This window comes from Kalmanozyma brasiliensis (assembly GCF_000497045.1).
Source record: "Kalmanozyma brasiliensis GHG001 unplaced genomic scaffold PSEUBRA_SCAF1, whole genome shotgun sequence".
Lineage (NCBI taxonomy): Eukaryota > Fungi > Basidiomycota > Ustilaginomycetes > Ustilaginales > Kalmanozyma > Kalmanozyma brasiliensis.
The window spans coordinates 391,375-416,943 of record NW_015961948.1 but is presented as its reverse complement, the minus strand read 5'-3'; the positions used below and the strand labels follow the sequence as shown (position 1 = coordinate 416,943).

At 59.0% G+C, this 25,569-nt stretch overlaps 12 protein-coding genes across 12 annotated transcripts; 6 read left to right on the top strand and 6 right to left on the bottom strand.

The window, feature by feature from the left end:
* Window positions 1-924: 924 nt before the first annotated feature.
* On the top strand, window positions 925-3,984 carry PSEUBRA_000181 (Src homology-3 domain protein; the record flags this gene model as incomplete). Its single annotated transcript, XM_059464327.1, has 1 exon — window positions 925-3,984. One exon carries the CDS (start codon window positions 925-927, stop codon window positions 3,982-3,984), a length of 3,060 nt encoding a protein of 1,019 aa, XP_059320952.1.
* Window positions 3,985-4,094: 110 nt separating this feature from the next.
* On the bottom strand, window positions 4,095-6,041 carry PSEUBRA_000180 (Glycosyl transferase, family 1; the record flags this gene model as incomplete). The annotated part of the gene is made up of 1 exon (XM_016435797.1): window positions 4,095-6,041. The coding sequence occupies one exon, from the start codon at window positions 6,039-6,041 to the stop codon at window positions 4,095-4,097; it is 1,947 nt and encodes a 648-aa protein (XP_016294784.1).
* A 1,155-nt stretch (window positions 6,042-7,196) lies between these two features.
* PSEUBRA_000179 (uncharacterized protein) lies at window positions 7,197-8,285 on the top strand (the record flags this gene model as incomplete). The annotated part of the gene is made up of 1 exon (XM_059464326.1): window positions 7,197-8,285. The coding sequence occupies one exon, from the start codon at window positions 7,197-7,199 to the stop codon at window positions 8,283-8,285; it is 1,089 nt and encodes a 362-aa protein (XP_059321034.1).
* An 87-nt stretch (window positions 8,286-8,372) lies between these two features.
* On the bottom strand, window positions 8,373-9,980 carry PSEUBRA_000178 (WD40 repeat; the record flags this gene model as incomplete). The annotated part of the gene is made up of 1 exon (XM_016435795.1): window positions 8,373-9,980. One exon carries the CDS (start codon window positions 9,978-9,980, stop codon window positions 8,373-8,375), a length of 1,608 nt encoding a protein of 535 aa, XP_016294783.1.
* Window positions 9,981-10,336: 356 nt separating this feature from the next.
* Window positions 10,337-12,387, top strand: PSEUBRA_000177 (RNA recognition motif domain protein; the record flags this gene model as incomplete). The annotated part of the gene is made up of 2 exons (XM_059464325.1): window positions 10,337-12,264; window positions 12,351-12,387. 2 exons carry the CDS (start codon window positions 10,337-10,339, stop codon window positions 12,385-12,387), a joined length of 1,965 nt encoding a protein of 654 aa, XP_059320951.1.
* Window positions 12,388-13,234: 847 nt separating this feature from the next.
* PSEUBRA_000176 (Ubiquitin-like domain protein) lies at window positions 13,235-14,104 on the bottom strand (the record flags this gene model as incomplete). The annotated part of the gene is made up of 2 exons (XM_016435804.1): window positions 13,235-13,367; window positions 13,440-14,104. The coding sequence occupies 2 exons, from the start codon at window positions 14,102-14,104 to the stop codon at window positions 13,235-13,237; spliced, it is 798 nt and encodes a 265-aa protein (XP_016294781.1).
* Window positions 14,105-14,379: 275 nt separating this feature from the next.
* Window positions 14,380-15,260, top strand: PSEUBRA_000175 (GNAT domain protein; the record flags this gene model as incomplete). The annotated part of the gene is made up of 2 exons (XM_016435829.1): window positions 14,380-15,068; window positions 15,170-15,260. The coding sequence occupies 2 exons, from the start codon at window positions 14,380-14,382 to the stop codon at window positions 15,258-15,260; spliced, it is 780 nt and encodes a 259-aa protein (XP_016294780.1).
* A 743-nt stretch (window positions 15,261-16,003) lies between these two features.
* PSEUBRA_000174 (uncharacterized protein) lies at window positions 16,004-17,725 on the top strand (the record flags this gene model as incomplete). The annotated part of the gene is made up of 1 exon (XM_016435813.1): window positions 16,004-17,725. One exon carries the CDS (start codon window positions 16,004-16,006, stop codon window positions 17,723-17,725), a length of 1,722 nt encoding a protein of 573 aa, XP_016294779.1.
* An 81-nt stretch (window positions 17,726-17,806) lies between these two features.
* PSEUBRA_000173 (Tetratricopeptide-like helical) lies at window positions 17,807-18,747 on the bottom strand (the record flags this gene model as incomplete). Its single annotated transcript, XM_016435803.1, has 2 exons — window positions 17,807-18,043; window positions 18,118-18,747. 2 exons carry the CDS (start codon window positions 18,745-18,747, stop codon window positions 17,807-17,809), a joined length of 867 nt encoding a protein of 288 aa, XP_016294778.1.
* Window positions 18,748-19,138: 391 nt separating this feature from the next.
* PSEUBRA_000172 (uncharacterized protein) lies at window positions 19,139-20,113 on the top strand (the record flags this gene model as incomplete). Its single annotated transcript, XM_016435815.1, has 1 exon — window positions 19,139-20,113. The coding sequence occupies one exon, from the start codon at window positions 19,139-19,141 to the stop codon at window positions 20,111-20,113; it is 975 nt and encodes a 324-aa protein (XP_016294777.1).
* Window positions 20,114-20,493: 380 nt separating this feature from the next.
* PSEUBRA_000171 (GNS1/SUR4 membrane protein) lies at window positions 20,494-21,579 on the bottom strand (the record flags this gene model as incomplete). The annotated part of the gene is made up of 1 exon (XM_016435796.1): window positions 20,494-21,579. One exon carries the CDS (start codon window positions 21,577-21,579, stop codon window positions 20,494-20,496), a length of 1,086 nt encoding a protein of 361 aa, XP_016294776.1.
* Window positions 21,580-23,508: 1,929 nt separating this feature from the next.
* On the bottom strand, window positions 23,509-25,098 carry PSEUBRA_000170 (Pyruvate kinase, C-terminal; the record flags this gene model as incomplete). Its single annotated transcript, XM_016435801.1, has 1 exon — window positions 23,509-25,098. One exon carries the CDS (start codon window positions 25,096-25,098, stop codon window positions 23,509-23,511), a length of 1,590 nt encoding a protein of 529 aa, XP_016294775.1.
* Window positions 25,099-25,569: the final 471 nt, after the last annotated feature.

The window sequence follows — 25,569 nt, the reverse complement described above, 5'->3', positions numbered from 1 at the left end:
AGGCTCGTATGCATGTGTATTTGGTGCCCATCGCTGCTGAGTGAACCGGCGGCAAGGCTGCACGGTTGAAGACCCAGGGCTCAACGCAGAAAGAAGAGTCAAAGCTGCAAGATGCTCTTCTCCGCGCACGTTTTGCTTGAAATCATGCCGAGAGTTTGAGCCAGAACGGCAACCAAGCCGATGCGTTCTCGTTCCTCGTCGGCAGAACACGACGATCTCACATTTGACCGCCAAAAATGGTAGCATGACATCGAAGGGGGTCTCACGATAGCCCCTGTCGAAAGCAAGACGGCGATGATGGGAGCAGCCGGGCCAAGATGACGAAGAGACGCGTCGCTGATCTGGCTGTGCTGTGCTGTGGAATTTCTCGAAATTTGTGCGCTTTGCTGCTGCCGCTGCTGTCGGTGCCCACCTCATGTTGATGTTTTTTCTCATCGTCTGAAACCTGTGCTGCTGTGTGTGCGCAAAGGCCACCACCGTCAGATCAACTCCACAGAGCTCTTCTCGTCATCGTCACAATCTTCCAGTACCTCAGCATTACAAAACTGAGTCTGCTCGCTTCTAATCACCTTCCCTAGTCTCGGTTGCGTATACTCTCTTTGACGTCACCTACGTCGAGCACAGTCTCTTCAGTTGGCCAACGATACTCAGCGCTGGTCCCACCTCGAATTTCTGCTCTCAGACCCCTCGGTCGGATCGATCCGATAACCACAGCCCTTATCGCGTGACTTGCCTATCTTCTGAGTCAAGACATCGCCAAAGCATCCGATCCGAACATCTTTTGCTCAAAGCACAGCTGAGCACGGCCCTTCTCTATAATCACATACGCAGGATCCGTTCGCGCGGCACCACTCATTCCGGCCGGAAGCCCATCCCGAACTCAGCCACATCGAGTCAAAGCGCACACACGCACTGCTCTTCATTATGCCTTCCGACCGTCGCTCAGCTTCGGCGGGCTCAGGTCACAGCTCACGTTCACGAGCAGAACGCGCAAGCGACAGCATGGGTCATGACGGTGGTGAAGCCGGTCGACGCATCGCCGCAGAAGACGAGTACATCCGTCGCGAACTCGCAGAGACTACCTCCTTTTGCAACGCTTTCTGGGGTCAAGGTGACGTCGGCTTTGAAGCCATCTCGGCGCGAATGAAAGCGTCCCAGCGCACCCTCGACGAACTCAAGTCGCTCTACAAGGAACGCGCCGACATCGAGGCCGAGTATGCAAAGCGACTCTCCAAGCTCTCCCGTTCCGCACTTGGCTACAGCGAGACAGGCGCCCTCAAAGCGGCCTTCGAGGTCGTCAAGGCAGAGCTCGACACCACGTCCCGCACCCACAGCGACCTCGCTTCCATGATCAAGAAGGACCTCGAGGGCGCCGTCACCGATTTCGCCAACAAGAGCTGGAACTCGCGCAAAGCGGCACAGGCCAACATCGAAAAGTTGCACAAGCACAAGCAGACCCAGGAGAGCTACGTCAACAAGTCGCGCGAAAAGTACGAGCAGGATTGCATCAAGATCAACGGTTACACCGCCCAGAGCAGTCTCGTTCAGGGCAAGGACCTTGACAAGGTCGCCTACAAGCTCGACAAGGCCCAGGCCACCGTTAGTCAGAACGACAAGGACTATCAAAACTTTGTGCGCGCTCTCCGAGACACCACCGTCAAGTGGAATGCCGAGTGGAAGGCCTATCTCGATCAGTGCCAGGATCAGGAAGAGGAGCGCATCGACTTTACCAAGAGCAACCTCTGGAACTTTGCCAATGCCGTCTCAGCCGTCTGCGTGGCCGACGACGAGTCATGCGAGCGCATCCGCGTCAGCCTCGAGAATGTCGACACCCCACGCGACGTGCAGTTCTTCATTCAGTACTGCGGTACGGGCTCGCTCATCCCTGCACCTCCCGAGTACATCAACTACGCCAAGGGACAGGCACCTCCTGCGCGACCCACTTACCATACAGCTAGATTCCAACGTAACACAACACGTCCTACGCAGCTTCCCGTACCGCAACAGCCGCCACAGCAAGAAGAGCAGCATCAGCAGCAACAGCAACAGCATCATCAGCCGTCACCTATGCAGTCACAACCTTCATCGCAGGCAGCGTCGCCTCTCCCGCCACAGTCCGCACAGCCCGTCCAGCCACTGCAGCCTGCCACGCAGCCAACACAAGCTTCGCGCAACGGTGCTTACCAAGACAAGCCCGTCCCTCCTCAGCCGTTTGAGCAATCCGGCGAGCCGTCGCACAGACAATACGAGGCCGAGCCGCAGCAGGCCGCGGCTCCTGCTTCCTCTCGTCCTGCGCCGGCCGCTAGTGCTGCCGATGACGAAGATCCCATTGCCAAGGCCCTCGCCAGCTTGCGGATGCGTCCTGGCGGAAAGTCGCCCGTCCCAGCGCAAAGAGACGTCGAACCCCAGCCGCCTGCGCCGTTCGCTCAACCAGGTCAGATCGTCCACAACATGCCTCCTCAGCATCGAGCCCACTCTCCTGCGCCATCAATGGCCAGCAATCTGCCACCTCGCGCTCGCTCGCCCTCAGCCGCCTTCATGCAGGCTCCCGCACGCGCAACGTCGCCCTTGCCAGTCGAGGACGTGGTCGGGCAGTACGGGCAATCCTTCCCGGGCGAGCGCAAGTCGCTCTCTCGCCAGAACTCAGTTGCATCTCGTGCAGGCGGACAGGCAGCAAATGTACCGCCCAGCCCCACCAAGCAGCATCACGACCAGGGCTTTGCTGGGGTCGGAGCCAGAGGTCGAAGTCCCAGCCCACAGCCGTGGTCTCGACCACCTCAGCAGACGACGCAGCTGCAGTCGCAGCACCCTCAGCAGCAAGCAGCTCAGTCTCCACGAGTGCCAGCACCGTCCACGGATCAGCCCAAGAGCGGCACGCTTTCGCGACGACAATCGAACGCGCCTCCCGTTCGCAGCACCACACCGCTGGGCATTGCTCTGGATGCCACAGGCTCAGTGACTCACGACCAGATGGCCGTCGACTACATGAGGAGGGCGGGCAGCGTTCCACCGCAGCAGCAGCAGCCGCCGCAGCGACCTGCGTCCGCGGCGGCGCAGCAACCTGCTCGCCCACCCTCTGTCGTCCACGCCAACTACCAGCAGCAGCAGCCGCCACGTCACCAGGCCCACCCCTCTGTGTCAAGTCAGTACAGCGCTGCTCCAGCTCCACAGCTGCAGAACCCGTACGGCTATCAAGGTGCGCCGCCTGCTGCCGACGCTCGTCAGTCTTACCAGGGTCACGCTGCGCAACCGTCCGTGTACTCGACCGTTGGGCAGCCAGCACAGCAGCAGCAGTACGGAGGCTATGCACCTGCTGGGTACGGTCAAGGGCCCCAGCCTCCAGCGGCGAGTCACGGTGTGCCGTCTCAACTGGCGCAAGGCTCGCAGTACGGTGGCTCGCCGGCGCCAGTGCAGGGCGCTTACGCGGGGGCACCCCAGCCAGCACCTGCGCTCGCACAGCAAGGCTACTACGGCGCGCCTGCCTCACAGCAGCAGCCACCAGCTCCGTACCCGGGCCAGGAAACACCAGCGTCAGCGTACATGCACGAATATCTGCAACAGCAACAACAGCCCCCAGCGCAGACCCAACCGCAACGCGCCCCCAATGGTGTCGGCCACTCTCACCAGCCGAGCACGGCGAGCGTAGCGCCCTCGCACTACGGGCAGCAGCAGTGGGGACGAGCCACCAGTCCTGCTCCCGCGCCCGCCCCGGCTCCCGCCCCGGCTCCCGCGGCACCGCAAGCGCAGGGTCACGCTCCCACCGGGCAGTACAGCGACGCGGGCCAACCGATCCTGTTCTACGTCAAGGCGCTGTACGACTACCAAGCGACCAACCCGGACGAGTTCAGCTTTACGACGGGCGACATCATCGCGGTGACGCACACCGAGGCGGACGGGTGGTGGCAGGGCGAGCTGCTGGATGAGGCTCGACGCAAGCACGGCGCCAACACTTTCCCGAGCAACTTTGTCGCGTTACTCATGTAGGTCTTGCTCTCAAATAGAACAATTTGCCTTTCATAGATGTCATTGGTATTGCGTGAGTTCTGAGGTCTTGTCGTTGGGTTGCGTGATACGTTGGGTATATAGGTAGGCAGCTACTTGGAGTGGAAGAGGAGGGAGAGGAGCCAAGCGAACAGGAGGACCAGGAGGGCGATGGCGGTTTTGACGCGGGGACCGGTGAGAGGGGCGTTGCGGCGTTGCCTGTTCCGCCATGCCTCGAGCTCGTCGTCGTTGAGGTTGGTCGTTCCGCATTGGGCGATGACGCTCTCGTAGCCGCGAACAGGGGCGTCCATGGCGTCCCACCACGTCTTTCGGGAGGCGGTGAGCACGGCGCGTTGGCCCATGAGCGCACGCGTTTGACGATCCAGGATGAGACGCTCGAGGAGCATCGAGTAGGATTTGGCGCACTGTTGGAACCAGGGCGTGTTGGGGGTCATGGACGCTTTGAAGTCGAGGGTGGTTGGGATGGGGGTAGGGAGGCCGACTTGGTCCTGCGTCTGAGCTGGTTTGGAAGGGGACGAGGGGGAGGGGGGGAGGTTGAAAGCTGCACTGGATGCTGCGTTGGCGAACTCGGTTGCGATAGCACCACGGTTCTTTGGAGCGCCCGGCGTCGCCGGTCGACTCCCACCCACCGTCGCCGATTTGGCAACAGCATTCACGTCCAGCAACAACCCCGTCCTTCCATGGACAACCAGATCACTCGTGCCCTCCGCATGCATGCCCACCACTGGCAATCCACTCGCCAACGCCTCGAGCACCACCTGCCCAAACGTCTCGGTAAAGCTCGGGAAGGCAAAGATACTAGCACTCGCATACATGGCTGCGAGCCGGGAACCTTTCTGGTGCCCCATGAACGAGGCGTCCAGCTCGAGCTTGTTGCACAACCTCGTGAGGTCGCCGCGCGCCGGTCCATCGCCGACGAACACCAACTTGGCCTTGGAGCGCACCGATGTGGGGAGCAGGTGGAACGCCTCGATCAGCAGACGGAGGTTCTTCTCCCAGCTGATGCGGCCGACGTACAGCACGACTGTTTTGCTTGAAGCCGGTTCGGGGCTGACCCTCAGCGTCGGTGGGATTGCCGTGAGTGTGGACGCCGGCAGTGCGGGAGGAGGAAGAAGGAATCCGCTCGGCAGATCCGGCAGCCCGGTAAGGTCGTCGTACGCCGGAGGAGGGGTGAAGGCGCACTCTGGCGAAACCGGGTTGGTCGGTGGAGTTCGAATGAAGCTCTCATCCCCCTCTTTCCTCACAATCTTGACCCCCAACTTGCCTGCCAGATGCGATAAGGCTGCGTGTTCGCTGCCAAACATCGTCGTCGCATCCGCCGCCGCCACACTCGGGCTCAACGGCAATCGCAAACTCGCCGGTTTGGGCGTGCATCCCCAGCTCTCGCGCAGATTCTCATCCCTCGCCTGCGGGTTGAACAGCTCCGTATCCACCCCCCTCGACCAGATCTCCACGTTGGTGAACCCTTTGCCGCGCAACATCCGGCGCGTCGTCTCGGAAGGACAGAAGACCATCTCGCACCGATCGTGCAGATTCCGGGTCAAGTTCCACATCGTCCTCTCCAACCAAGGCATACCGAACAGCGTCGCGTACGTAGGCAGGTTCGTATGGTACGAGCTAACGCAGGGGACTTCGGGCAGATACTTCTGGACTGTGGGAAGCATCTGTGCACCGAGCCAGATGGGATCGACGAAATGGATGATGTCCGGTTTGAACTGTTGCAGACGACGAACGAAGCGCGGGCGCATGAAGTTGAGTTTGAGACCCGGGTAGATGATGAGGGGGATGCCGAAGGTTCCGACTACGGGATGGCCGGCGTAGTGACGGATGCCGGTTTCGGGACCAAGCACCATGGCTTCGTGACCTTCCGCGTTGAGATGCTCGAGCAGACGGGCGAGCGTTCGAGTGACTCCGTCGACTTTGGGTAGGAAGTTCTCGGTGATGATGGCTACGCGCAGCTTAGGACGCTTGAGGTCGCGCGGGTAGGCCGAGACGAGGTCGTTGACCGTGGCCATGGGCGTTACTTGAGGCTGCGACATGTTGCCTTTCGACTTGCAGGGGTGGCGCAGAGGGACGAAAGGGTGGGTATCAATGTCGTGAGAGTCGTGAGGAAGGTGGTGGTGAGCGGAGGAGTAGCGGCTATGTAGGGAAAGGAGGTTTATGGAGCAGGTTGCCACTTGAGGCTGCTGTTTGCGTCTCTGCCTTCCAGCACAGTGTCACACACCTGCAGAGACGCTCACACGCTCGCGTTTACGCGAACAGTCAGACGAGGAAGCGCATCGCTATGTGCATGGCGCATTGTTGACCTCCTCCGACGGCCGGATCGGCGTTCTGTGATGACAACGACGGAATGCGACGGCTGACCCTGCATGAGTGCAGACAATCCCACCAGCAGCAGTCACAGTCAGGGAGAACAACACTCGGAAAGAAGGGCTGCGAGCAAGCGAACGTGACACAGCAGCTATTCTGGTGCCGAGCGAGGGCGAGGACCCGTCGGCATGGTCGAGCAAAGTGACACACAAGGACAAGATCTGAGGAGGCCAAAGGAGCGCACGTTGACATGTCGGACTGTCCACGTCGCAGTCGGCAGGCTTGTGGAGCAGCAGCAGAACGTTGACTTCTGCCGGCAGCGTCGAAGATCAGCCATGCAGAGAGAGGCGCGGCGCTAATCGACCTGTTCAGGGTTCTCCCCTTCCATGCACAATTGCCGGCGTTTTCCTGCACCCCGCGCTCTGCCGGTGAGATGCGGATCGAATGGTGCGCTCGACCTCAGGCAATCGCAGTGAGCCCACTGGTCTAGTCAGAAGACGATAGAGCTGCAATGCGCAACTGTTCGACTGCCAGTGCAAGGTGACTGAAAAGATACCGCCACCAGGAGGCTGAGATAGGGGCGAGCTGTCAGCGTTTGGGCTGGTCGGACCAAGGCTGTCCACGTTCGTCCTTGGCTTGGACCTTCGGCGACAAAGCTTGTCCACGTGCAGGCCAAAAACATATATATTTATCCAAATTTATTTACGAGCGGAGTTCTGGCTCATCGGGTACGAACTTTGAAATCGGGACGATCCCTCCACAACTTTTTACCGTTGGCTCACACGTGTAGGTTCTTCTTGCGAACATGGAAGAGGTGCTTTCGACACCGTCAGCTTAGTTCCATAGCTGGCTTCCGCAGCGCACCAGGCGATCGAGCTCTCACAATGCCGAATCTCGGTACGCTTCTCTCCTTCCCCAGCAACAATGGCGCCGGCCCGTCGTCGACAAAGCAAAGAACGCCCATCCCACCATGCTCGTCGCACATCCTCGTCACGGACACCATCGACTCGCCAGCTCTCTTCGTCCTCGTACACTTTCTCAGAGCTGCGAATGTCATCAACAAAGCTAGTCGCTCCACGCTACCTCCAGCCATCGCGGATCGCAAGGGAAAAAGAAAAGCTCATACCAAGGTGATTTGGCTCGGCTGCAACTCGGACGGCCTCGTGCATCTCAAGAACATCACTCGCAAGTCGGCGGTGCATCTCGACGAAGAGATTCGAGATGGGGCGTTCTGCTGGATCGACAGCAGTGCTGCGGAAGAAAGTCTGGCAGGCGGCGTCGCTGCGATGAACGTTCAGGAGGCAGGATCGGCGGCGGAACAAGCGCTTCGCAAGCTGTACGTCAGGATAGCTGAACAGCTCCAGGACGCAGCTCCGACAGAGGACCAGGAGGCAGACTGGACATCGCGGAGCTTGGTAGTGATCGATGACCTGACCGCTCTAGCATGGTCCCTGGATCCTCACGACCCCTCCGGCCAGCCCATCGACGTTGCTCGGCTGCTGACCACCTGGCTCAGCTCGGTGACATCTCTTGCGACGAAGTATCACGCAAGCGTCATCACCCTCATGCACTCCGATGCGACTTCGAGCAGCAAGAATGGCGCTTCGGATCCCGTCGACGAGTGCTTGTTCAACAATGTGCTGCAGAGAGCAGATGTGTGGGTGGAAGTCAAGGAGCTTGCGAGCGGACGAGCGAGGGACTGCGATGGCGAGATTACGGTCCATCCTCTGGTGCGGCCGTCGTTGGCGCGTGCACTGCCCGCATCGAATCGTGCTCCTCCAGCTAAAGGGCCGACAGCGACGCCGCCATTGCAGGCGTTCGCGATCGAAACACCCTGTCCAAACCGCGCCAAGGCTATGCTGTATCGCATCGCACCCGATGGACAAAGCGCGGCACTCGGCGGTGCATCAGTCGGCTCCAATACGGGTCGAGTCCAGGTCTGGGCTCGAGGCACAGGTCGAGGCTTCTTGTAAAGCCATCGAGATCAGCACAATACGAATACATTAGCTTGAGGCCAGCTGCTACTTTACATGCGGAACAGTGAAACAACGTCCGAGGGTTCACGCTTCGCCCGCCTCAAAGGCGCAGCAGAAGAGCGAGTCGGACGCGAGCAAGATCTTCTGTCCATCCGGTGACCATTGCAGTTGTGACGCTTTGAGGTCGTCGTTGGGTATTGGGATCGCCTCCGCTCTCTGCCTGTACTCGTTCGATGACGATGGGATGAGTTCCCAGGTGTAGACGGCGCGATTGTCGCACACAACGCCGAGCTTGCCGACGTGACCCGGTCGCCAGCAGACCTTTCGAGCCGCGCTGTTGAGCTGCAGCACCGCAAGAAGGCGTGGCGATCCGACAAGCATTCTGCCTTCGCCAGGCTCTGCGAGGGCAAAGATCCACACGGCGTGCGGCAGTCGCTCGTTGAATGCCGCTAGCAAGTTGCCTTGCGGACTCCAGGCCATCCATGCGATGCCTTGTCTCGACCCTGGCTTGCGGGTGTCCGATTTGGACGCCGTCAGCGAAATGGGCAGGCTGGCCTGTTCCAATCCGACGATGCCGCGTGCTCGTGTTTCTTCCAGCCAGCTGAGTGGCTCTCGCCATGCGATGAGTGGGCCATACGACGGCATAAATGGCGCTTCTCTGCTTGCACGAATAGATGAGCTCGAAAGGTCCAAACAGGCCACCTCCTCCCATTCTAAGCTCTCGAGGATCCGCACCTTCTCGTCTCCTCCACCGACCGCGAGGAAGAGCGAAGATGGATGCCACTCGACCTGGCGGATGCCGCTTCCGCCACCCGCTACGACGCTGGCTAGATCAGCCGCTTCTGTGCGTCGTTTCGATGGTTGTCGAGGCTCGACCAGGGCTCCTGCTCGTGTGACTGGCGTGCTGGTGTCCGAATCGGGCTCGATGAGGAACGTGGCTCGGAGTGCGCCAAGCGGCGTGTAAATCTGCAGTTTGTACTCTAGTGGTCCTTCCCACACCGCCAAGCAGCTTCCATCCGGGGCCCACAGTACGTCATGTGCGTCGTTCATGGCGAGATGGAACCCTTGCTCCGCCTTCCACATCTCTTCCGACTTGGGTTTGTTTGTGAAGCTCTGAAGATCCTTGTGTGAGAGTCTTTGGCACGAGAACACGTAGAGAGAGTCGCGCTCGGCCCCTTTGAGAATGCTTGCAAAGTAATTGGGCTGCTTGGCGACCCAGGCGATCTTATCGTGCTTCGGCCCCTCGATAGCCGAGATGTGTTGGTCGACGAGGTTGTACAGCGAGGCTCGCAGATGGTTCTGGCTGAAAAGAATGAGTGTCTTGGGACCGGAAGGCGGCGCCCATGTCGCGTGAGAGAGACCGTCGGAGCCAGACGAGATGCGAGCGACCCAACCTGAGCCCGAGTCGGAGCCGTCGTTGGCTTCCTTAGCTGGGTCGAGCGACACGACGAAGACAATGCCATCTTCCCTCTGACCAGGATGTGCTGCCAGCAGGAACGCTCCATCGGGCGACCATTCGAGTGCGCTGATCGATGCCTCTAGTGCCCATGTGCGGATGACTTGCAGCGTCGAGCTGGCTCTCACGACGATCGAGCATGCATCTTCGCCGGTGACCGAGGCGAGGAAAGTCGAGCCTGGAGAGAAGGCGATGCACCGCCACGAGGCATGCCGGTATGCGGCGGTGAAATCCATTCCGCTTGGAGCTGGTCTATGGTTGAAGGAGAGATCATGTGCTCGACATCGCGATCTTTCAGGCCAGTGGATGGTGTAAAGAAGCCACCAGACCCTTGGGTCACACGAGTGTTGGTCGGCTTGCTCTGCCAACCTCGAAAACCTGCAGGGTCAATTGGCCTGCATATCACTCTCGCTCGACAACGCGTTCTCATGGCCTAAATTTGGCAGTCACGTGATGTCGAAATCCCGCACTTTGAATTGTCAAATTCGATGAAACGACTGCGCACCCATCTTCCGTCGTCACCATCACCACATTCCTATCCCCCACACCTTGCCAACTCTCTTGCCCGTCTTGGAGACGGACAGCCACCGCGATGTACGCAGACTTGGAGGAGGCACGCAATCGACGAGGTGGGCGCCGTCCATCTCGCAGCTCCGATGTCGAGACTGAAAGGAGCACCCCCAGATCGAGTCACGAAGATCAAGGACCCCGGTCCAGGGAGAAGGAGCTGGCAGAACAGCTGCGCAAACGAGCTCAAGCCTCTCGTTCTGGCGGCGTCAATGGGGACAGCTCGAGGGGACGAAAGCGTTCACCCTCCGTTTCGAGTGCTTCTTCGCGCGCATCTTCTCCAGCTCGATCCGCCGCACGTAGTCGTAGCCGCAGCAGGGACAGCGCATACAGCAGACGCAGCCACCATTCGAGGAAGAGCGTGTCACGAGCGGATGAAGAGGCGGAAGAGCGCAGGAAGCGACGCAGAGGCGAGGACATTCCTCGACGAGACCGAGATCACCACGACGACGACGCCGAGGAGCGCGCTCGAGAACGACGCCGTCGTCGAAGCGACCGGAGGGAAGCCTCTGCAGCGATTGATAGCCACCGCTCCAGTCCTGCTCCTTCATCCAGCCGTGCCGACCGCGATCGATACGATTCCTACTACGGTGACCGACGCGATGACCGACGCTACGACCGCGCAGGCGACCGCGGCCATCACCGACGAGGCAGCCGCTACGAAGATGACGCTCGTCGCCCTCCACCCAGACGTCGCGGCGGTCACTACGATAGTCCATCCGTTTCGACTCGATCTCGTCGCACTCCCAGCCCGGAGATCGATGACTATGAAGAGCGCTCCGTCTTCTGCAGTCAGCTCTCGGCTCGACTGGGTCAGCGCGACCTGGGCGAATTCTTCGAAGATCACCTGGGCGAAGGCGCTGTCCAAGATGTGCGCATTGTCATGGACCGCATGACGCACCGAAGCAAAGGTGTCGGTTACGTCGAGTTTGCTGCTCGCGAGCTGGTGCCGAAAGCGATGGACTTGACGGGCAAGATCGTCTTTGGCATTCCCATTGTTGTGCAGAGGACTGATGCTGCTCGCAACGGTGGTGCTTCGCAAGGTGCCGGCGATGCGGCCCAGCGTCATGGCATGGCGCCGCATCCCGCCGTGGCAGCAACCCAGCTCGACCCTCATGTTCTGGCGAACGCTCCGTTGCCTATGCAGTATCACATGGCTGGCGCACCTATCCACCTGAATGCCGCAGCTCCGGCACCACGAGCTCCTCGTCCCGGTCCCAGCATGCCCAACACCGAAGCAAGGCTGTACGTCGGCAGCCTGCACTTCAGTCTTACCGACGAAAACGTCAAGGCCGTCTTCGAACCCTTCGGCGAGATCGAGTACGTCGATTTGCACCGCGAACCGGGCACGGGCAAGAGCAAAGGTTTCTGCTTCATCCAATACAAGCAAGCCGAAGACGCCAAGAAGGCGCTTGAGCAGATGAACGGGTTCGAGCTGGCCGGACGCGCTATCAGGGTGGGCAACGTCAATGCCAAGGGAAGCGGCGGAGGCTCATCGTACCAGAATGGTTCTGGCCAGTCGGAAGGCGGCGGACACCTTCCGCAGCTCACGTCTGCCTTCGACGACGGCGGAGGTGCCGGTCTCAACCCAGAGCGACGAGCCGCTCTGATGGAGAAGCTCGCACGCAACAACGAGCCATCTCCGTCAGCCTCCGAAGCCGCGACGACGACGCAGGAGCGTCCAGCCGGCATCCCAGAATCGACCTCGACGTCGTTGCTCCTTAAGAACATGTTCAACCCGGCCGAAGAGACTGAGCCTGACTGGGACAAGGATCTCGCCGAGGACGTCAAGGACGAGTGTCAAGCCAAGTACGGACCTGTCTCCAGCATCCACGTCGAGAAGGACTCGGCCGGCGAGATCTACATCACTTTCGCCAATCTCGATGGTTCAAGAAAGGCACTCGATGGCCTCAACGGGCGATTCTTTGGTGGCAAGCCCATCAGCGCGCAATAGTAAGTCCATCCGCAATCGACACGCTTCTTTGCTTGACATCATGCTGACTATCCTCTCCTTTTCCGCTCTTCACTTCTGTCAACAGCATTCCGGACGCCTTCGTGCAGGCCAAGCTGGGTTGAGCCGTGGTCTCCTACGCCTTAAAGACGCCTCGATTACGCTCTCGCTCCTTCGGTGACGCTCACATCTTTCGATCATCTTCTCTCGATCTCCCTTGCGATAGCAGGCTTCACAGATGCCACTAGTGGCACGCCCACGCTGCTTCCCAGAACCAGCCTACTTCAAGGCATCAAGCACGTTTGCGCCTTTCAAAATCGCGTCAAGCCGCTAGGCTCAGCGAGACTCTCAACAGCAATCCCTACTTGCTCCATTTCCTTCCTGCATCAGACTCGTCTGGCTCATCCTCCGTCTTTTTCCCTCTCGACCGACTCTTTGCAGCCCTCGGTAGCCGCTTGTCTCCGCTCTCGGCAGAAGTCTTTCTCGACATACAGACAGGCACATAAGATCATGGGCGTCTGCGTGTGCCCGCCTGGCTACAATGACGCCCTTGACAGCTACTGCTGCCACGATCAGCCATCATGGGTATGTCTGCTCGAATGCTTTGGAGGGCGGGATCCGTTCCGATCAGACGTTTGCGCTCTCATGACCTGCAGTCGACCAACCAACATCTCTCTTCTTGCCTTTCCCGTGCCTTCCACTATTGCACTTGCTTTCCTGCTCCCTTTCCCTTCTTGACTGCGTTCTGCAGACTGCTCGCATCGCTTCCTGCGAACAAGTCGGCTCTTCTGACGTGTCGCTTCGTCGCGTTGGCAAGGGCCGAATTGCTCCCACGTCTCTGTAAGTGCTCGTTGACCGTCGAAAACCTCAAAAGATGTACATGTCATCAATGCGCCTCACGGTGCTGTTCCGATCTGCAATCTACGCTGCTTTGTGATCGCACACGCTTCGTCTTCCCGTGTGGTGCTGGTTCTACATTTCCTCGTCGTCATCGTCGAGCTCAAGATCAAAGTCGTCTGCTGGAAAGTCGCCGGCCTGGACCTTATCTGGCCGTACGAATCCGCCAAAGTTGGGTTTGCATGTGAAATATCGTTCGCCTGCCACGCTGCGCATACCAAAGTGAGATGGAGTTTGGGTCAGCGATGGCCTCTCCGTCGCTTCAAAGGGGTGTACTTACGAGCCGTCATTCTTGCCCACGGGTTCGTCGTATTCGACGCCCACCCATGTGCCTGTTGCGAACTGTGTCATGCCTACGAACCGCACCGTGCCCTTTCTCTGATTTGTCCCGGTGCCCGAGAGATCCACCTGACACCTCGCCCCAGCCTCGAGCCCCTCGGGCACGTCGATTTCCACGGATGCGGTGCTCGAGGTGCCATCCTTGCTCGGATCGAACCTGCCGAGCTTGTTCCGCTGCTTGAACGCCAGCACGGTATCCCGTCTCGCAGCGTACGTGTCGTCGTCCATGACGTATTTTTCGACGAGGCTCTCGTCTGTGTAGGTCTGGATGAGCTCCTTGGGGCGAGTATCGAGGATTTTGAGCGCCATACCGTCGACCACGCCAAGGTCTTCTAGTGTTCGGTCCTCGAACGGAGAATTCTGCGGGATGGCGGTGAGGAGTGTCGAGCGGACGGAAGAGGCGAATGGCGAAGGACCCGGGAGGGTGGATTGCTGCTCATGGTCGGTGCGCGCAGAGTGGATCTCGAGGATCTGGTTCGAGGGAGGGACGCCAACGATCGATTCGAGCCGGTACTTGAGGTCGTGCAGCCGGATAGTGGAGGGGATGCGACGCTCGGCGGAGACAAGCGTCGAGGGCGCGTGGATAAAGACGTTAACCACCGACATTGTTGCTCTGCAGTGACGGCGACAAGGTAGGTAGGGAGAAGGATGACGAAAAGGAAGATCGTCGAGCTCTAAATTTTGGACTGCAAAGGTGTTGGTCTTCGTTGACGCGTGGCTCGAGCCTTTCTTCTGGCAGCCCCGGCAATGCAGCACTTTTTCCGCAAAGTGACATCTGCAAAAGGCGCATGACTCAGGCTCGCCTCCGGCTACAAGTATCATGACCAGCATGCGAAGCCTTCTCTCACGTCCTCCACCACCTCTTCACACCACCAACAAACATGCCGAGCACCACACACGACGACGAATACAGCGTGACGCTGTGCACATCCAGTGCGCAGCTGCGCGGCGCCTGCGACGTGCGCATCGAGGTCTTTGTTCGCGAGCAGGGCTTCGACCTCTCGGACGAAATCGATCAGTACGACCCGCTCGCAGCGCACTTTGTTCTTACCCGCAAGAACAAACCCGACGTTGCAATTGGCACCCTTCGCCTGCTGCCGTACCCTCTACCCATCCCGAAGCCAGACGAGCCACCAGCAGAACCAGACCATGCCTCGTCGTTCCCCCTCGGCGGCAGTCGCAGCGAGTCCGCGATCGCCAGCGACTTCATCAGCGCCGCTTGGACGCACTACCCGCACCCGACGTCTGCTGCGCGGGATCCAGCGCAGACCAAAGCGGAGGAGAAGGAGACCGAGGAGCAGATGCCCGAGATGGGCGGCGCCAAGCTGGGACGTCTGGCGCTGATGAAGGAGGCCAGAGGGAAGGGTTTAGGCAATTTGCTAGTCACAAAGGCGGAAGCTTGGTTGGTGCAGATGCTGAGCAGTGACGAGGTGGCCAAGCAGGGAGCGTTCGGGCCCAGACCATCGCTCAAAGGCCCAGAACACGAAGCAGAAGCAGCGGACGAGGAGAGACTCGATAGCATCATCATCAAGCTCAGCAGTCAGATCTATGTGATCGACTTTTACAAGAAGTACGTCCACATCGAAAGTACATCAAAACGAACTCGAGACTAAGAGAGCTGACCTGTCCCTGCACCTTGCCTTGATACAAAATTGCCATTCCTTCTTCTAGATTGGGGTACGTCCCTGTAGGCGACAGGTACGACGAAGATGGTGCGCCTCACCAGCTGTGTTACAAGAAAGTGTTCCTGTCCAGGAGCTGAGATCCTGTAGAAGATACAGAGAACAAGTCAGTGTGGAATAGAAGCACTCCTTGCTCCATCATGTTCAACGTCGGGACGATGGTGAGGAGGCAAGGCTGCGAGCTGACAAGGCCACACACACTCGCGTGACCTTTTCCTCCGCTCCGCGAGCTCACGCGCGGCGGTGTAACACTTTGGAGCGAAAAAGAAAAGTGTTGGTCTCTGAATTCCGCGCGTCGTGGTTGTCGACCCTCTCGACTGCAGATCAACATTCTTGAGACTCGATCGCCTCCATCTGGCTTTATCTTCGAGCCTCAGACGGGCTTTGATGTGATTGTCGATGAGCCTAAGTACATGATAGCTTTGCACTTCTCGAGACAAATCACTGTGACTCGACCGTGTGCGTGTTAGATGAAGCTAATGAATTTCTAGAAGGCCGCGCGAGAGAGTGCATGCTGCTCAGGTCAAAATTCGCGCGGTAAGCGGGCTGCAGGGTCGAATCGTGCATCTTTTGTCGCTTCGCCTCTCTGCCTCTCACCTCATTGTTCCCTTGCATCACATCCATCACCCGCCGTCCCTTTCATCTTTCCGCTCTCTTCATCCTCGCCACCTCTCCGGGCTCGCTTCGTATACCACCACTGAGGGACCACCCCCGGAATCTCTGCACTCTCATCCAAGCTCGACCATGACACCATAGGATCGACTCGCACCCTCTCTCACCTCTTACTCGGACCTCTTCCATCCTCGGTCCGACCCAGGTCGCCATGTCCGAGCTCTTCGACTCGCTCAACCTGAGCACATCAGCCGGTCCCTCTTCCTCACAGCAGTCCTCCTCTCAGCCCTCGACGTCCAAAGTCTTCTGGCATGCCTCGCCCTCCCCCGGCGTCCTCCGCCAGCTCGCCAACTGGACGCCGAGCAAGAGTCAAGAGTCACCAACACTACCTTTATGCACGCAGGCGTTCGTTGGCGAGCTCAAGAAGCTGCCAGGAGCGCTCGAGGCACAGTCGCCGCTCATCGGCAGGGACTCAGCAAAGAGAAAAAAGCTGCTCGACACACCGCGTACTGCCAGTCGACACGTTTCGGATCCCAGCGCCAACAGGAGCCGGGCACGGGAGTACATCACTATCGATCTCACCGATGACGATGAGGACGATGCGGAAGCGAGTGGACCGAGAAGGTTGCTGCTCGGCGATGCGGGCGAGTCGTCACCCGAGTCGAGACGGAGACGAACCATGGATGCAGGCAACACGGGCAGGCTGCGGTCATCGTCACCGTCGCAATACAGTGGCAATACCACCCGCACTGCTGCCACGGAGAAGGACCCACAAGCCAGCATCGCCTCGCATCGAAGGCAGGATCGACGCCCACCACGCCGACGCAAGAAGGAGTCGTTCATCGCCGGGCTCGGCTTCACAGACAATGCGGGCGGCGCAACGGACTGTCTGAAGCTGTTCGAGGATCTACAGGCTGCGATACAGGGGATGCAGAATGGACCGAGGCCGTCGACGAGCGGATCGGCGGAGATTGAGAATCTGCGCCCCACAGTCACATTCGATCGAAGCAGTGAAGGAGGCGGGCTCACGCCGAGGGAAGGGATCAATCGGACGTTCTCGGCACCGATCGCGTCTCGAGCGCAGCTGTCGCAGCAGGAGGGCCAGAATGGATCTCAGCAGGCCCAGGGAGCCGTTGCCGTGGTCAAAGACGACCCTTTGACACCGCGCCGAGGTCTGCGTCCAGTCAAGTCGGACCATGATGTCTTCAGACCGGCTGGGCATACACCCACGCGACCACTTCAGCCACGGCCCATCAACGTCCCTGCGGAAGCTGCGCACCAGGCTCGATCGGCAGGTCGCGACAACAAAGCGGCCGCAGCGACCATCGAACAGGCTCGATCAGCAGCACAGCTCGAAAGCAAACCAGGAAATGCTCCATCCACACCTTCAGCAGCCGCACCTCGTGCACCAGCACCACAGCCAGCCCGTACGTCTGCGACCCGCGCGCAACCGGTCAAGCCTGCGCCCGCTCCCCTTGCCGAGCCATCCCCCGTCAAGCGATCCGCTCGGATCGAAGCGCGGCAGCAGACCGTCTCGAGCAACAAGAAGCTCGGCGTACGCGGTCCCTCGCTCCTGTCCAAATCCGTCTCTCCACACACCAAGCCTTCGCCACTCAAAGTCACGCCTTCGCGCATGCGCACACATCCGCTGCCACCCGGAATGTCGCAAGCGCGACAAGTGGGGTTGCCGCGCAGCTGCTCGCAATTCGCACCCTCCCAAACGGCTGCCGGTACGCAGTCTGCGACGGTGGGCGGTGTGGGTCCAGCAGCGCCCTTTCGCCCGCCCGCGATCCACGCCCGTGTAGCCGCGGCGGGAAACGTCGTCAGAGCCACCGAGAAGCGCGCTGGCCAACCCGCTTCCTCCGACGACAGCTTCGGAGACGTCGATGACGATGCAGCCTTCTTGGCGCTGGCTTGCGAGCTCGAGTATTGATTATCTCAATGGCATATTTTCACACTCTTTCCAGCCCGTGTCGTCGTGAGAAAGGGAGATTGCATGGTGGGAAAGTGAGAGCTAAGAGAGATCTGGTTCGTCCTGAACACCCTTCCTGACCGCTCGGAGGAGGGACGCTTGCCAGCCCTGGATCTTCTTGGTTCGGTCGTACTCCTGGACGCGCCCGTCGAAGGCTTGCAGGTCGCCCTCTTCGCACGCCTGGACGAGCGAGTGGAGGAATCGGCCCTCCATGGTCGTCGGGAATGTGGGGTCCTGTTCTGCGTAGAATTGCATCGCTCGTACGGCGGCCACGTAGTCCTATTTTCCAAAAAGGAGAGAGTGTTAGTCCAAGACGAGGATGAACGAGACGGGAGAGGGTGTGTGCAACGTACCGGAATGGCGAGGTAGCACATGCCCGCATTGAGATAGTAATCCTTGACGCTGTACCTCGTCAGATTGCTTTCCAGGGACATGCTGGCGACCTGTTCCCACCGTTCGATTGCCTGTGGAAACCTTCCTAGATCGGTGGCGAGCATCGCTGCCTCCCTGTAGCACCCGCTCGCCGTCGCATTCGCCCCTTCCTGCAAGTACCATGCTGCCGCCTGTTCATACGCCTCGAGCGCCCGCTCCGGATCGGCCCCTTCGCCCTTCCACAGCTCCGCGACCGCCTTTTCTCGATCCGCAGCCTGTCTGAATCGCCCCCTCTCGATGAGGATCTCTCTTGCTCGGGTGAGCGCGACCACCGCCAATTCCGGCCTCGACATCCTAAAACACTTTTGCGCTTCAAAAAACGTGTTGGCCGCATAGTCCTTTTCGCCGGTTTTGAGCTCCACCTCGGCAGCTCGCATGTAGGCGTTGCCCGCTTCCTCGAACCGGTTGGCGATGCGAAACTTGTTCGCGGCGGCTTTGAAGAGGTCGATGGACTCCTCGAGTTTGGAGGTCGCGGACGAGAACCAACCGGACGTCGCCGAGGCCTTTTTCTCGGCGTTGCGAAGCAGCTCTTCGGGTGTTGAGGTCGACATTGTTAGTATAAATGGTGGTGGAGAGATAGGAGGAGGAGGGGGAGGGCTGTGCGTAGGTGGAGTAATGTGACACGCGCCAAAAGGGTGACTCGCACGAGTGAAATCAAAGGGGCTGATGGCCAACCCCGCAATCGCTGCTCGAATTCTCCGGTTGAAAGTGACGCCGTTTTAGCGCTGAGAACTGGCACGACTCGATATCGGTCACCTCGGCAATTCACATGTAGCTTGTCCTCCACGATCATCCCGCATCGTCATCCGCCCCCTACGCACATCAACCCATCGCATCTTCTCACCGAACCACCTACGATCGCATCATCTCACCCGACTTGACCGATCATCGCATCGCCGCAGCATCACACCCGGCTCTCCGTCCCTATCCCCACCATCCATCATGCGTCTGCTGCCGACGCTCCTCGCAACCGCCGCGGCCGCCATCGTCCCGGCAACCTCTGCGATGCCATGGCAGCCCTTGGAGCCGACACTGCCCTCCCCTCCGCTCCCATTCTCCACACGCGAGTCACTCGACCTCAACGACCCCTCCATAACCGTCTCGGACCTGCTCACGTACAACGCGTCCTTCTCGGAACCCCAAGTCTATTCCGCGTTCGACCTGGACTCTTCCCCTGGCACCGGCGACCCATCCCTCCCTGGTTGGCTCGATCCCCGAACTCATGGCGGTTCGATGCTCGACCTGGTCGGTAACGGCTTGCGTGAACCCATCAACGTCATCATCTCGGGTCACTCCGACGCACACGTCCTTTCCGACCTCGGCCTCAAAGATTACATTCGCACCATTGGGTTCAGCTTCGAGTGTCTTAACCTTCACATGGGCAACCTGCAACGTGCCGACTTGGGCGATGGAAAGGGTTGGACACCAGAGATGTTCGAGTATCGCGAAACGGGGTTTCCGGGCGCACCCGGACGTTGGGTGGGAGCGTGCTGGGAAAGTCTGTATGGGGGAAACCATTTTCGGGTGTGGAAGCAGAACGGGACGCACGCAAATACGGGCGCGTGGTTCCTGGCGGTAAGCAAGGAGAAAAATCTGAAGTATCACCATACGATCGATCGCGATGGGTACAATGTCGGACGCGACCTCCTCGTCGCTGCCGCGGAACGCGGTGGACGATGGAACAGTGTCTACTACAAAGCGGACGTCGAATGGATCGATGGACTGCTGGAGGCCGGACGACACGGCATCAACCACAACATCGGTCAGGATGGCAGAACCGCCGTGTTGACCGTGAGGAAGGTCGAGAGTCTCAGCAAAGGCTTTGCCTTCTGGGGACTGGACGCGGTGGTCAACTGGATCGCGGAGCGGTTCGCTGCGCATCTGGCTCATTTCTTGCGCAGTTTGGGCATCATCTGATCCACACAGACCCGGCTCATGGACCTTTATATACCCCCACAGCACCCTACAGCAAGTCGACCCTCTTCGCATTCGCATAACTTGGCACCGTTCCGTTTTGTACACTAGCATCTCGCATTTCACACACTTTGTTCAGCCTCACATCTCCCCGACTACTTTGTGCTTCAAGAGGTCCGGCAAACGGTCATACGTGCTCAACAGGAAGCACCACACTCCATCGCGGCGTGAGACGTAAATGGGTAGAATTACAATGCGACGCAAGATGACGGTTCTGGAAACGGACGCATGGATGGAACGGACATGATGATGAGACTTGGGATGCCGAGCATCGCTTCGCCACTCCGAGCTGATCGGTGAGGCGCCTGCAATGCGATGGTGCTCTACTGCGCCTTTCCTCCCTTGGCAGCAGCCTTCTTCTGGTAGCTCCGGATATAAAAGCTAACAAACAGATAGATCAACGGGATCAAGTAGGCCACGTTGAGACAGACGGCGAAGAACTGGCCGGAAGTGGCGACGCACTCCGTCTTTCCACCCTTGACACTTGCGAGGACGGTCTGCTTGATGATCTGCATGGCCTCTTGGCTGCTGCTGGGCAACCAGTTGCTTGCACTGGTCCCATTCGACGCTGATTCGAACGAGCTGAATGCAGCAGCAACGGGGTTGAGCACGTGGCGGCCGGGGCTTGGGCTCGCCCCTTTGGGGTATGCGGTCGGGTTGTAGGTCAAGAACATATAACTCGATGCGAGACCACAGCCCACGACGAGCTGGGTGATCTGAATCGTGGTCATGCTCCTCTTCAACCCACCCGTGAAGGGGAGCTTCATGGCGGTCATCGAGTAGTACGTGTACATCAACGTGTGCACCAACGAGTTGAAGAGCAAAAAGATGAACACGGCCGGTGCTGAGTACCTGTATGCCGCCCACATGCACAGGATCGCACCGGCATGGTGATAGCTCTGCAAATTAGAAACGGGCTTGCCCTTGAGAATGAGGATGACCGAGTCGATGATCTCGTAGTACTTGGAGATGTAGAAGAGCCAGACGTAGATGCCGAGCCCTGCGAAGGAGGCGTCGGCGATGGGGACGGTGCAGTAGGCGTTGGTCAAACCCGAGAGTCCGCCGGAAACAGCACCGCCAACGAGGTACGAGAAGATGCGGGTGGCGGCATGGAAGAACGTCCAACCCGAGTAGACGGCGAGGAGGATGTTGTGACCGAGGACGGTTTGGGAGAGACCGTAGGATTGTTTGACGAGATCGGCGGGTTTGGGCTTGCCCGGGCCGAAACGGTGGTTGGTGGCGTGCGTAGCGAAGAGGTAGACGACACCGGTGAGGAGGGGCACCCAGGGGGAGAGGGAGAGCTCAAAGGCCCAGTCGGCGACGGGGAGACCGGCAGGCTTGGCTGGGTAGGGCTGCACAGCGAGACGCTGCCAGAACGAGAGATGGGGGTTGTCAAGCGCGTAGAGCATGGTGAGCGGCTGACTACGGAGTGGGTTGGTGTGGATGACAGTCGGCGACGGCGCCAAGGTGAAAGGCGAGGGGTGGACTATATACTCTCTTGCGGCGTTGCGGGGGAGTGAGCCAGGACCCTGGATAGCCAGCCAAGAAGGAGAAAAAAGGTTTGCAGTGCAGCAAGGGAGAGAAACTTTGTTTGGAGACTGCTGTTTGCTCACTCGCTCACTCGCTCGCATCGGCCCACGTCTGACCGGTCCTTGGGGCAATCTTATTCTCAGGTGCAACGGCAATCAATCTCGCTTTCTTCCTGACTGCACTGACAATCCCTTCTAAAGTCATCTTGGCCAAGGCTGCAAAGGTGGGTTGGTGATTGACGAGTGATTTTCCCACGCATCGGAGTCTCCCCCGCCAAATCACGTTTGCATAAGTGCCATGAGCAAACCACTCTGCATCAACCGGCATCTTGTTCTCCTCGCGATCACTGCGCCACACAGATACGGTCGTCGAAGCTAGGTGCGAGCCGGAGAGCCGCTCGAGCACCGCTTTACTGTACAGACTTTGCGAACACGCCAAGACAAGCTGAGAGGCACGGGCGCAACCTTGCCAAAGACAGAAGAAAGCGACGACAGGGTCCTCCGGACGTCCGAGTGAGTTTGCACCTTTTGACTTTTAGCCCTCGTTCATTGCAGCTGGAAGCAGCGGGCAGAGAGACTCCGCTGCAATTGAACCATGGATTCTGCTTGGGTCGCCATGCGGATCCGCACCGACTTTCATGAACGCCGCTACCCTGTTCTGTCACCTGTAACGACGCCTGCATCCGACGCCGTAGACGTGAATCAGCCAACATTGATAAGACCAGGAAAGGTCGGATGAGCCGACGAGGGTGGCACTTGCGAAAGCGTTTGGACCAGCCCACAAGCCAGCATCACATGCCCCGCTTCCAAGAAGCCAACCTCACACGACCCTCGCAAAGACCCAACCGGCACCCGAGACCGGTCAATGCGAAGCAAGCTTTCCTTTCGCCCAAAAAGAGGCCAACCTTCTTGCCAAGCGACCTAGAGAAAGCGGTGGCACAATTTGACGGACGTTTGGTGCGAAGTTTTCCTAAGCGAGGCAAAGCAAAAACCGGCGTATCGCCCGCTGTGTGCGTCACGGGAGAAAAAAAAAGTAGCTCCGACCCCCAACAAACAGAGGTGCGTCTTCGGCTCAACCCGTCGCTCGTCAGAAGAACCGACTTTTCCGGTCAAAGCTTCCCCAGCTTGGCCCCGTTTAGTGACGCAGTGAGGCAATGTGAGATCAGAAAGGGTCGAAACTCTCAGACCATCGCCACTGTGACCGCCACTGTCACGGCCAAAGACCATGAAGCCACCGTGAGAGGGTTTTTTGGAAAGTGTGAGCTTAGCGATCCTAACAATTTGAGATTTACCGAGCGTAGTACCGGTTGTGACCGCTCCCACGAGATCCCGGTCTGTTCCTTTCACAGCCTAAAGCCAATCCTCCTACCGCCCCTGTCTCCTTTGCCCGAGCACTCTCCTCTAGAACACCGGCAGACCGCTCCATGACCGACGTCACATTTCACCGGTCCGCACGCAATCTTATCTTGATCTGCAAGGATGGCTTGTTATCTAGCCGACTTGGTGACTTGGGAGGGACCTCCGTCTTGATGCTTTGATTGCCGCTTCTCCGCGTGGACGCCTTCCGTCTTGCTCCTCGAGCAGCCCCTCCACTAGTCTGCTTCGGCGATGGCGTACTTCCAGGCTGCTAGTCTTTGACCTCGTCACTCGTCATACTCGTCCCTTTCGGCAACGACTCAGTTTACACTCTTCGTCCAAACAAGGCCAAACTGCAACTGAACTGAAGAACCAAATGTGATTGCGAAACAAGAGCCGCGACGAAAGACAGACTGCACCGCCTCTAACTTATTTTGCGAGAGAGAGAGACGTCTAGTTGATCTGGGTACCCTCGAGCCTGAAGTCGCGGGCGCTCTCGGGGACGCTGAGGATGCGGATGGTGTTGGTGCTTCCGCTCTGTGCCCTCCAGCCCTGCAGCGTAATGACCACGTCGCCCTTCTCGATGATGCCCAGGTTGAGTGCCTCGGCGAGACCGTACTTGATGCGGTTGTCCACGTCCTCCTGCCACTTGCTGTTGTCCTCGGGGCGCACGTGCGGGTAGAGGAATGGGTAGCAGCCGCGGTACAAGTGCACGTCACGGGCGGTGTGAGGGTTGCGCGTGATGACCAGGATGGGGCACGATGGGCGGTACTTGCTGACAAGGCGGGCCGTGTTACCGGAGGTCGACATGAGCAAGATTGCACCGGCGTGCTGCTCGAGCGAAGCAGCCACGGCGGCCATGGCGATCGTCTCGTTGGTGTCCGTGGGGATGGTGGTGAGCGTGCGCATCTCGTTGAACAGCGGCACGTACGACACGCTCTGCTCGGCCAGGTACGCCGTCTCGGCCATCATCTTGACCGCCTCCGTCGGGTACGCACCCTTGGCAGTCTCGCCCGAAAGCATCACACAGTCCGCTCCGTCCAGAACCGCGTTGGCAACGTCGGAAACCTCGGCACGCGTAGGTCGGTTGTTGACAATCATCGACTCGAGCATCTGCGTAGCACAGATGACGGGCTTGCCCGCAATGTTGCACTTGCTGATCATCATCTTTTGCGCCATGAACACCTGAGGAGCGGGGATCTCGATACCCAGGTCACCACGAGCGACCATGATACCGTCCGACTCCTTGAGGATCTCGTCAAAGTTCTGCACACCCTGGTGGTTCTCCACCTTGGAGATGATCTTGATGTGTGCGCCCTTCTCGCCGAGGATGTCGCGGATGGTGCGAACATCGCTGCCGCGGCGGATGAACGAGGCAAAGATCATGTCGAGGTCCTGCTCGACGGCAAACTCAATGTCCTTGCGGTCCTTCTCCGAGATGGCAGGGAGGTCGACCTCGGTCATGGGCAGGTTGACACCCTTCTTGGACGAGAGCACGCCGTTGTTGACAGCGCGCACCTTGACGAGCTTGTCGCTCTCGATGGCGAGCACTTGGAGCGAGAGGATGCCGTCATCGATGAAGATGGTTCGGCCCACCTCGACCTTCTGCGCGAGGTTCTTGTAGTCAATGTAGAGGTACTCGAGGCTGCACTTTTCGGCGTAGGCGTCGTCGGTGGTGACGTAGAACTCGTGACCGAGGGGGATCTTGACGTCCTCACCGTTGACCATGACACCGGTTCGCATCTCGGGGCCCTTGGTGTCAAGAGCGATGGCGAGCGAACGACCGGGGGTCTGAGCAACGACGGCGCGGGCGTTGTCGACGACCGACTTGAAGTAGTCGTGGGAGCCGTGGGAAGCGTTGAGACGAACGATGTTCATACCAGCCTGTCGGAGAGCGCCGAGCATCTCGACCGAGTTGGTCTTGGGGCCAATGGTGGCGATGATCGAGGTCTTACGGAAGAACTTGTTGTCGACGCCATGCTCGAGAGGGTTGAGCGAGGCGTACCACTCGAGCTGAGTCTTTGCGATAGGAGCGTAGATCATCTTGGATATGTGATGGTCCTGTGAGATGGATGGATGGTCGTGGCGAAGAGGAAGGAGGTGAGCGTGAGGTGATGTAGAAGAAAGCGCGGCGCCGAGCAAGAATCGATTGAGGCCCACCCAATGACAGCAGCACCAGGTAGAAGGCGCAGCTCACCACTCTGAGTTAGGCTGCGCTCAGATAGACTTTTTTTTTTTTTGCCTCTTCCAACTTTTGAGAAGACCGCGTCTCATAAAAAATTGCAACTGCAGACGGCGGAGCTGAGATGGACCGATAAGATCTCTTCTCGCTCGAACGGACCGTGCTTCCAAAAACATAAGAAAAATTCAGCCACGCCGGTCAAGAAAGTCCAACACCTGCGCAGACGGGCAGCACCGCACCATGGGAAAAATAAACTCGCCGGACTGCTCAAGTGCTAGCCTCGCTTGACTCGCTTGCCCGACTTGATACCAGCCACCTTCAAAGTGGCTCCT